Raw genomic sequence first — 11,493 nt, forward strand, 5'->3', positions numbered from 1 at the left:
TCTACTTGCCTCGGTGTATTTAACGAGTGAGAAATATTTTCTGATTTGATGTTTCATTTTATTTTAGGTTTGAACGACGACCATCTCAAGATTGTGTAGGATATCAATCTCCTGGAGTGGCAGGGATATTTGGAGATCCCCACATTGTTACTTTTGATGGGTTGCAATACACCTTTAACGGCAAAGGTAGGTATAACAAAGTTTTATGTTAAATCTATTATTAGTTGATGATACCCTATGGTTATATGGAATTTCGGATTAACATGATCTCTGTTTTCACAGGCGAATATGTATTGGTGCGAGTTGACCAACCTTCGTTAAGACTGGACGTGCAGGGTCGCTTCGAACAGACGCCGAGGAATAGACTGGGACCAGTGAATGCTACGGTACTAACATCCATAGTAGCTGCTTCAAACAACTCTATTCCAATTGAGGTAAGTCTAAACTATGTGCCTAGTTTAAATCTAATTCTTATAATATAGTGGATAAAATTCAAACCAAAAATCTAATTCTATAATACTACAGTGGTTTAAAAGACGAACTTGGGTAAAACTTCTGATACTGCAGCCGAAGCTTTCTACCAGGTTTCTGATTTGCATGTTCAGACAATACTTACAGAAAAGTGGCGAATTTAACCTGATTTATTTTTGGTTTTACTTAAAAACAAAATTTCTTATTGAAATCTAAGGTTTCCATGAGTGGACTAGGTTTAGTAGTGGATAATTAAATGATGTACCGGTATTTTTATATGGATTTTAACAATACTTTAAATTATTTTTTTCTCTTATTTATTTATGCTGCCTATTACCTATTACTATGGGCAATGCATGTACTCGTATTTATTTGATGTTTTCCATCGTTCAGGTCAGACTGCGACCCCAGCATGCGCAGTGGAGATATCACCTGGATGTGTTTGCAGATAATAAGAGGATCTACTTCGACCGACCTTCGTTGAGAGTGCAATACTTCCCTGGTAAGTTACAATTAGACATCTTATTCCTACATATTTAATGAGTATAAACCGATGGATGTCCACTTTTGGACATAGGCCTCATGTATGGACTTCCATACACCACGGTCTGATCTACGACACCAACATATATAGTTTAAATCCTTAATTTAAGCAGTATATATCTTTATGCTTTTGTACCTACTTGTATAGCGGCTTTAGCTGTGATCGACAAGAACTTGCTGTTGCCCAGCACCTGCGTAATGTTCGTTGCAGCGTAAGTACGAGGATAAAATTATAACATGCTATCGGTCTGTTGAAATTCCGTCTCGAACGAAAATCCTAAACGATAACGTGGATCTTATTAATTGATTATGAAACACGGCTAAAACTCACTTGATATTAGGTCAGAGTATGCCAGACTTTTTCGAACTAGTTTGGAGTTTGGATCGTGCCGCGATGCAAGAACCAGCTCTTGACTAAGGGCCCCGTATGGGCTCGAAACTAGTCGGGCATACTCCGACTTAATATCACGTGAGTTTTAGCAGTGTTTCATAATCAATTAATATTATTCATATTAATTGATTATGAAACACTGCTAAACTCACTAAACTCACGATAGTTTAAATTCTAAATCGTGGATCTTAAAGCCTCACCTTAAAATCTCGGGGTAATGTCGAGTCTATCTAGTTAGGCTAGTTTAAACATAATGATTATTGTTCCAGGTGTGACAGTATACCAGCCTATGTATCTCTTGAACCAGTCTGAGATAGTCATCATGTTCCCTTCGGGTGCTGGTGTTGAGGTTATTGAAAACGGAGGCTTCATGAGCGCCAGAGTTTACTTGCCTTGGACTTTTATGGTAGGTACAAGTATTTTGATACTTTTCCTCTCATAATGGCTGCTTGTTTTGTAGCTTTATGAATTTCTGTTTTTGACTTTTACTTAGTTACGTTGCTTTGTTGGTTAGATATTTAAAAGGCTTATTTTTACAGGATAAGCTTAAATATCAGCACTTAGCCTAAGCTAGCAAATCCAAGGACAGTAGTTTCCTTTTGGGACTCACTAATAACTTTAACTTTTAGGGTAAATCAGGGAATTTTATATGAAAGGTTGTCAGGGTTAGTTTCTACGCAGACATAGTGTGCGTTTTGTATTGTACCTAATAGCTATACAATATCCGTAACATAATTGTGATTGTTCTTTTATATTTAGAATCAAACACGAGGTCTCTTCGGTAATTGGTCTCTGGATATCAACGACGACTTCGTACGTCCCGACGGAACTCTTGGAGCGATTGACGTCAACAACTTCCAGTCGGCACATAGAGATTTCGCACAAATGTGTAAGTTAATATTAATGATTTTGTAATAGCCTTGATAGCCTGCCTTGACCTCTGCCTTTGATTCAGAGGGCGTAGGTTCGAATCCGGTCCGGGGCATGCACCTCCAACTTTTAAGTTATATGCATTTTAAGAAATTAAATATCACATGTCTCAAGCGGTAAAGGGAAAACATCTTGAGGAAACCTGCATATCTGAGAATTTTATTAATTCTCTGCGTGTGTGAAATCTGCCAATCCGCATTTGGACAGCGTGGTGGACTAACCCTTCTCATTCTGAGAGATTCTATTTGGTACTTATAAGTCTTCTGAAATCTTGAATTACCTATAATTTTTACCCTTTTCGTAGTTTTAGACTCCCCATTGTATATTATTTTACTATAAGCACCGCCAAAGTTAGGTACTCAGGCAATGCTTACCTAGCGGCTGTGCCTGAGTTGAGTCCTAGGGCTTTATGAACGTAAGGTAATTGCCACTCCAAGGTCGTAAGGCGTCTTTTGTAAGCTCGTCTTTTATTGCTGTATTTTCATGTAATGCTTAATAATGAGACTCTGAAATCTATACTAATATAATAAATGCGAAAGTAAGTCTGTCTGTCTGTTACCTTTTCACGGCTAAACGGCTGAACCGACCAAGATGAATTTTGGTATTATGATAAATGGAACCTTGGAGCAGAACATAGGCTACTTGTTATCCCTGAAATAAAAAGAGAAGGGGGTGAAATAGGGATTGAAACTTTGTATGGAAAGTCGATAATTTTTAGAGTTATAGTTTTAAAAATTTGTTTATAAATCATGAAGAAAATACGAAATATAACGTGATTGAACAATTTTTAAAATTTAACCCCTAAAGTTTAGAATTAGAGATTGAAAGTATACATTGATTTCCCGCGTTGACGAAGTCCCGAGGGTCTTCTAGTTAAAATATACAATAAGATTAAATTGCTTAATTAAATTAAGGATCAATAAGCTTACAGTCCACAGAATCTCTAAATTTAAAATCTTTTCAGGGCAACTGACCGATCGAGAACAACAGGGTATAGGAGTTGCGATGTTCTTCAGAGAATATGGTCGGACGGCAGCATTCTTCAACGACAATAACTTTATACCGAACTTCATTCGAGAGCCGGCGGACTTCTTGCCGGCGAACCGATCTCGTGATGTGGCGCGAGCGTTGGAACTCTGTCAGGACTCATACCAATGTCGATATGACTATGGCATGACGCTCAATAGAGATCAGGCGGAATTCACGAAGAACTATCTATCTTCTATAGTAAGTAATAGCATAGCTGTATTTTTATGATGACTTCTTTTCCCGTCAGTGCAATTTCTAAAAAGAAAGTTAATGGTTTTTTTTTATTGAGAAAGAATGTTATCCTAAAAACTATATAAATCATGCCCACGTGGAATGGTGGCAAGAATACTGGCTGCATTTCCGCGCTGGTTAATGGTTATAATAATCTATGTTATTATAATCTGAAGAAGCAAGAAGAGCAGATCAGATTATCAGATTGTTTTGTCAAGGTTGCCCAAAATAATCTAAAATCTGGCGAATATATTTCAATAAATTCAAAATACTTAAAGCCATTATTCAAAATCTGCGATTTCATGTTATAAATATGTGAACTTTTAAAAACACCGGTTAAAAAGGCTCCGAAGAGAAATATTTTTTTTACGTTATTGGTACTTTTATGTCACCTAAAATGACCTTATCGTGGTCCTGTCTTGAAATGACGTTAGAGAAGTCCTTATAAACACTCATAATGAGTGTAATTTGCTCGATGTAACATTAAGTTATGCAGAATTGCAGATTATACTGTTAAGTATTTAAACGTGGGAAAATAATGACTCAGTTGATAATAACAGAGAAAAACGTGTAATGTAACTATATTTAAATACTCGTTTAGTATCGTTATTAAACAGTGTGTTCGTCTGTCTGTATCTAACTTACAGCCACTAAGAAAACTAATTCAATAACAAATATTACTATCTACAGTGTGTTCCTTATCATTATTATCACCTAACTTTATCCCATGCTGTGTAATCGGTAAATGTAATTAGACTTCCACACTATCTAACCATTCCTGGTTTGATCTTCCTCTACTCTTCTCTAGCTTTCTCCTTTCACTTGGAAACATTTTCTAACCTCCTTCTTCCTTCTTCTATTACATGCCCTTACTTTACTAACACGGTGCTCTTCAGTTTCTTCTTTAGTTTATTAAAATCCTTTCTTGATGAGTGATTTTACATGCCTAATTTTCAAAACGATATTAATGTTCTTCACATTTTTCATTATAAAATGGTTTTATGGTAAGCAGTGGTTGTAAAAAACATGTCCACCTATAAAGTATGTCAGTATGTACATTCCATTGTTCGTGTAATTATAGTGAACCAAGGTTTTTATGCTATAAGGGTAATTCTATAGAAAATCTTCAGTCTTACTTGGATATCCAATCGTGAAGTTGAAATAATCACTGAAAGTTTATAGGGCATAGAGATCGCAGTGTGTTTTATTGATTTGGTAATATAATTCTATTACAACTGTTTGGTTCACAATCTAATAATGGTGTTTTTAAAAAGTAACAACTTTATGTAACTAATTTTAAACAGGATTTGATCAATATTTTAGTCCTCCAAGTTATTTTATTATGTTTATTAGTTAGTTTATTATTACTACTTGTTTATTTCGAATTTAGATTTTATTATTCTTTTAATTCTTAGTCTCACTATCGTAATTATATCTAAAACTAATTGCCAAAATGAATTTTATGTACCCCAAGTCCATTTTATAAGTTTTGAATATATCTACTTGGCTGTGTTTAAGTAGATACATTTTCTTTTAATTTCGTTACTCGTTCTACTTCCGATGTTTTTTCACGTATTCACAAACTTTAGCTTGCAAAAACTTTACTTAAAAACATAATATTTCAATAAATTCTAATAAAGGAAAAAATACTTTAATTTTAACGCTAGTTTAAAGGCTTTATTCTACTTGTATGTTCGTTTTACATACAAACACCATAACATACATAACAACCAATTACTAAATACAAACAGTTTTCCAAGAAAATTTAATACGTATTATTGTTTTAGGTAAATATCCGAGAAACAAACGCACGGCGCGTGATAAGCTGCGGTATATTGGAGACTCCTCGTTTTGGACGGAAGAGTAACTTCTTCTTCACTCCTGGCACAAGAGTAAGTGGCTTTTTATCACTTAAATAGCGGGTGAACGAGCAAGCGATTCACTTGATATTGAGTGATGCTAACGCATTAGCAGTTTCTCTGCTGTTAATTGATCCTCTGATCTAATCATTACCGCATTGGTTATCTCTACTACAATGCTCATAAAGCCAAACGCCTCTACCTCAGGTCGATATGTCGATTGCACAATTTAATCAACATTAAATACTATCATAAATTTTAACTCCTAACTTGATAATTTAACTGAACTTTCATGTTAAATATTCTCTTAATTGATTATGAACATACGGCTAAAACTGACGTGATTCAACATTGGAGTATGCCCGACTAGTTTCGAACCCATCCGGGGCCCTCAGTCATGAGCTGGTTCTTGCAACAACACAATCCAAACTTACTAAATCAATCAAATTGGATTGTGCCTGTGAATGACACTCACGATAGTTTTAATTCTAAAATTTCCTAATATCACCATTAAACCTGGAAACGTCAGGGAGGCGATTGTTAGAACGATGGCTTATACCACTTATGAACAGGTGGCACATATGTTTTTCTACTTGTTACGTCAAGTATTACTGTAAAGTAAGTTAAGTTAATGTTATTTTACAGGTAAACTTCGAATGCAACCAAAACTTTATTCTGATAGGAGACAAGCGACGTATTTGTGAGGACAACGGCCGGTGGAATCTACCTGACTACGGTTACACGGAATGCTTACGTGAGTGCCTTACAGGAATATTAAATCAAAACTAATTGTCTTGCTTAATAACCGAGATCCTCTGCTCTTTTAGTAGTCTAGTGCTACTAGTTTTTGCGTCATTATTACCAGAATAAAGCGGCCAGAAGACTAGACATGAGGTTATTTACAAATTACAAGATCCTAAAATGGTGCGAGCTTTAAATAGAATCTAAGATCTCCCGATTTAATGGCAAGGAGTTTCCAACATTACTAAAAAATCACGTATGATGATCACAATCATTATTATTCAGGAGGATTCTTTTAAAATCATAGAAAAATATTATTCAAGTTTATCACTCATCACGAAGAGACTCTGTTTCGATTCCCTCCCACTGGACTATTGTCGTAACCACTGAACCGTGAACAGCCGTGAATGGCCATATTCAAAAGCTATGGCCATTATTTAAACAATTCGAACCTAAAGTTAAGTGCCATTTTTCGTAAACAGGTAACCAGGAGTACTCCCAACGCGCCCTGTTCCTGACTTGGGGCATCATAGTGGCAATTATTCTACCGTTAGCGCTCCTCATTTGCCTGTTATGGTTTTGGTGTTGGCACAAGCCGCGCTCCGAAGGCAAAGAGGGCTTCCGCTTCCAAGACATACCACGATCGAAATCCGCCTCTCGTCTTAATCTCAGATCAGCTTCAATGGGAAACATCACCGACACTATGAAATCCTCGACGTTACGTAGCCAGGATTCTGATAAGCCCAAAATACCCGATACTCCTACAGAGGAAAGCCCATTAAAACCTAGCATTGGATTAATAACTAGATCCGCCCCTCCACCACCATCTGAAACGATGCAAGACGGTGACACGTCCGGCATCGGGTACTCTGACTCTAATAAGAGTGATTCAAACAAATCTGACAAAGCCAAAAAACGTCGCGCTTACGACAAAACCTACCGGACTAACGAACCTTTACCGAACGCCCCCGAAGTAGAATTCACTGACAAACCCTGGGATCTATCTGAAGAAGATCTACTGTCTCTAACAACGCCCTCTGAAACGGAGTCCAATAAAGATTCAACCTTAACACGACCGGCCAAAGATATAAAATACATTAGCAAGCCACGCCAAACCGGTAGACGTGCTCTTCCGAGCGATTCAGGTTATTCTACCAAAGAGGGATCAGAAGACCCCTATTCCCCTAAATACGAAGGCCAGTACAGTCCTATACCGTCTCAGTATTCTCCGACTTATTCCGAGATTTATTCTCCTCCAATAAGTCCGACGTCTGACAATAGCCCCAGAAGCACTTACAACAATCCAGGCTTGCCAGAGCCTCCAAAAAGTGCTCCACCAACAGAAGTGAAAACATTTACGCTTCCTCCTAAAAGAGGAAAATCAGTAGAAACGCTAATCGACCCTCCCACGGCCGATATGCCAACGTTCAGTAGTAAATCTACTATGGTTTAAGTATTATCTTTTGTAATCGTTAATGCAATATCCCACTGATAAAATATATAAGTGAAAAGATAACACTGCCCAACAATATGACAATTTTCAGAGTATCGGGCTACCCATTTAAATTATTTCTTATAGCTTGTACCTAATCCTAGTTTAAGAATAGATAGTATTTGCACTTAACCTTATATTTTAAAATCTATCACCGTATTTTATTTAGTTAGGGTTTTCTACAGGTTTATTTTGTTTTGTGTTGTTACCCATTGTTGTTGTTTTAGAAAGTTTATTTGTATGTTGTAAAATTAAAATTTTAAATACGATTAAAACTATACAAATCGGAATGATATCACAATGAGAGGAAATTTCTGTTCCGAAGCACGGTAGAATAATTTCCAGTATGACTTTAATTTTTAATTTGTGCAAATAGGAAAGCAAGGGATATAGCTACCACATATTGTGTGGAATAGAAATTTTCTCGGTCATGTGATGCGTTTTTATTTATGCCCCGATAAGCTGTTATTACTTGCTTTCTTATCAAGGTGTACACAAAAATAACTGGGTCACAGGTTGGTAACTTTTTTTATTTGTTCTCTTAGATAATGTGTTCAAATTTGCCTGATAGTCGTCCTTATCTGTAATCTGTCATCATGTTTTTAATGGTACACAATTAGATAGTCTTATTACTATTTTGCCTTACGAATCTTTATGTAGGTATGTTCCATTGTTTGATTTTGCAAAGTTAGCTGCAGCATGACCTAAAATGATGATGATCTGTTTGGATCGATCAATAAAAAGTTAAGTGCAAAATTCATGCACATCTTCCAAAGTTATGTTCGTTCTTTTAATAATATGATTATAAGTAGGTATAGTGTATGATTAACAAATTTCAGCTTCTTAATCAAAAACAGTAGTCTTATTTTGTCTTTTTTTTTAGTAACTCAATAAATTAATTCATTTCTTAACCAATTAATTAGGAATCCTGTTGACCGCTAGATAATTTATTAACACATGTCGAAATACACTCTTTGACAAACATTGTTCCAGTATCGTCAATGCCAGATAAAATTAGCATTTTCTATGTTATGTACGTAATACTATTGTGTGGCAAAGAATGGCAACAGAGGTTCAAAGGTGGAAGCTCGAATATTTGGGTCATATTACGTAATGCGAAATTCCAAATATGATCTACTTCAGGGAAAAGTTTTTACAAAGGAAAAACGAAGGCCTGGTCTCAGATGCACATCTTGGCTCGAGAACTTACGCCAATGGCTCAGTAACCAGATCACTGTTTCGGGCAGCAGTAAATAAAGTTAAATTAGCCTAAATGATTGCTAACCTCCGATAGGAGATGGCAGTAGCAGAAGAAGAAGAATGTTCTGAGGTCAATGCTATATTTCTTGTGCAGGTAATCAAGAATACTCCGCTCGCACCCTGGGAGCTACATGGGGCATCATCAGTGCGGTGATGTTACCAATAGTCGTGGTACTCATCTGCATTGGATATCGCTTGCTGAAGAGAAAGAAGGATGAAGAACGTGAGGAGAACGAATTCTTACCTATCAGGTCAGTAAAGTATAATATTTAGACCCGGACTAGTCAGTTGTACCGAAATGTAATCGTGGATTTTTAATCCCTGAGTTTAAAAGCGATGGTTTTTGGTGGCGTTTCATTAAATTTGTGCAGCTATTTACACATCTGTGTAAATAGCTGCACAAATATCTTCAATTACACCCAACATAATGAAAATAATGATATTCATAACTATCGTGGGTCTTTCAAAAATTTAAACGTGTTATTAAAAAAAAATTGAGAGGTAGTAAAGTTTATAATCTGAGTTTAATTGTATCTAGTAAATAGTGGATTAAATTACCTAATGCTTATCTATTTCACAGAACACGAACCTTCGACCCAGATGATCAACTGAAACTGAACTCTGACGACGAATCTATTCCTTACAAAAAAGACCTCACAGAGGACAGTCCCGAACCGACAGAACCTGTCAAGGTTGACGATAACGCGTACCCATACGGTCAAGAATACCCGCAACCATCTGAGCAATATCAGTCAACGACCGACACTTTCGGGCAACCACAATACCAACCGCCAACTACGGAAACGTTCGCACAACCGCAATATCAACAAGAACCGCAGTATCCAGAGCAACAACCCCAGTATCAACAACAACAACCGCAGTATCAACAACAACAGCCGCAATATCCGCCGCCACCACCGCAGTTCCCACCACAACAACCGCAGACAAGCAGGGCGTGGACTGGGGAAACAGAAATCAACTAGCGTTTTTTGCTTACTACGAGTATATCAGAGGGCCTAGTGGGAGTCTGATACTGTTACTATCGCGTTAACGTGAACGCGAATTTCTAAGGAATTGAAACAGCGCCATCTAGTGGCGCTACTGCACAACTGTTTCGATTCCATATAAATTCGCGTTTACGTCAACTCGATAGTAACAGTATGAAAAATTGAAAACTCCCACTGGGCACATAGATATCTTGCTCTTAGAATAATTTAGCATCTAAATTTTTATTCTATGGTATAAACCACCAACTTCATTATGTTATAAATTTCATTTTGTAAAGGATAATTACGAAAGGACTTCGTGACATAATATATGAAGTTAGGAGATTTTTTTAAGAAAATCTAGTTTGTAAGTAATCAATAAATCAATATAAAATTTACGTAACGTAAATATAGTCTGGCAAGTTCGTTGACGTCACTCCCATGATATGCGGACGACGGGGGGAAAGACTCCGCGGGTGTGAAATCGTGCGTGCGGAGAAGTGAGGTGCATCAGTCGTAGGTTTTTCATTCATCGCTACACGCCCCTCGGCCCGTGCGGACCATTGGGAGTGTTACGAACGAAGTTGCCAAGCTATACTCAATGGTATCTTCTATAAATTCTTCAATTATGTTATTAAATTTCACTGTTTACATAAGTGCATTGACTTGAAATTCCAATTGTAAGAATTCCGAATAAGTTATTAAAATAGGATCTACTTTTTTTTCTACATTAATTAACGATTCCAAAACAATCTATCCCACCTTTAATTTTTTTATAAACTTAACATTAAGTCGAATTTAAATTAAAATGAGCACACCTTTTATCAAATACATTTTGTATTTTATTATTAAAGTACTAATGTAGCATGACAAAGGAGATGGTCAGTGAATTTCAGGCCCACTCTTGTACCCCGTGTCATTAAAATTTAAAAAATACAAGGATTTTATTAAAATCTAAATTAGTGAATAAACGTAACTAATTAAAAAGAAATTAATAAAAATTAAAAACCCAAGTTTTCGAGTTATAACAAGATGGCGTCCCTAAAGCAACTATGACATGACAATTGACAGCAAACGTCAAATCGACTACTGCATTGAAAACGTCATCAATCCGCTATTATTACCCATAACACGTTGCAGTTCTTGGGAGAGAATAAATAATATTTCGAAAGAATTAAAGTAAATTCGTAGATTTGTATAATGAAAAATAGTTTAAAAAAATATTTTCTTTTATTTCCGACAGGGATACAATGACTGATCCTGGGCCCCATACAATTTTGGACTATCTCCTTTAGTATTTTGCTATAACTACATAACTACATAATTACATTATTAACATTTAAAGTAAATATTAGGAATTTAACTACATTATTTTTGTACCTTTGAAAAATTATTTTCTTTTGTATAGTAAGTATGTATAGATACTTATCTTTAGGTATGTATGATTGGTGCAATAACTAAAATGCTTTTTTAAAATTATAAAATTGTTAACTAGGATTTCTCGTTTTATTAAATAAACCGTGTTTACAAATTAGTACTTATTTCGTTTAACAGTGATTA

The 11,493-nt window shown here is 36.0% G+C and overlaps 1 protein-coding gene across 4 annotated transcripts in view; it reads left to right on the forward strand.

Annotated features, from left to right (window-relative positions):
* The window catches only part of LOC112049139 (protein mesh), a 45,119-nt gene extending 33,689 nt beyond the window's left edge, over positions 1–11,430 (forward strand). For 2 of the 4 annotated variants that reach the window (XM_052888860.1, XM_024086933.2), the window contains exons 12-20: positions 68–186; positions 283–434; positions 865–973; positions 1,675–1,811; positions 2,165–2,294; positions 3,300–3,562; positions 5,383–5,487; positions 6,100–6,208; positions 6,678–7,977. In XM_052888860.1, coding sequence (XP_052744820.1) covers positions 68–186; positions 283–434; positions 865–973; positions 1,675–1,811; positions 2,165–2,294; positions 3,300–3,562; positions 5,383–5,487; positions 6,100–6,208; positions 6,678–7,648 — 2,095 coding nt within the window. In that variant the 3' untranslated portion in view covers positions 7,649–7,977. Of the gene's footprint in view, positions 1–67; positions 187–282; positions 435–864; positions 974–1,674; positions 1,812–2,164; positions 2,295–3,299; positions 3,563–5,382; positions 5,488–6,099; positions 6,209–6,677; positions 7,978–9,041; positions 9,199–9,527 lie in introns of those variants that run through there. The other 2 variants (XM_024086935.2, XM_024086934.2) reach the window with 2 other exon arrangements.
* Positions 11,431–11,493: the final 63 nt, after the last annotated feature.

This window comes from Bicyclus anynana, chromosome 23 (genome assembly GCF_947172395.1).
Source record: "Bicyclus anynana chromosome 23, ilBicAnyn1.1, whole genome shotgun sequence".
NCBI classification, from domain to species: Eukaryota; Metazoa; Arthropoda; class Insecta; order Lepidoptera; family Nymphalidae; genus Bicyclus; species Bicyclus anynana.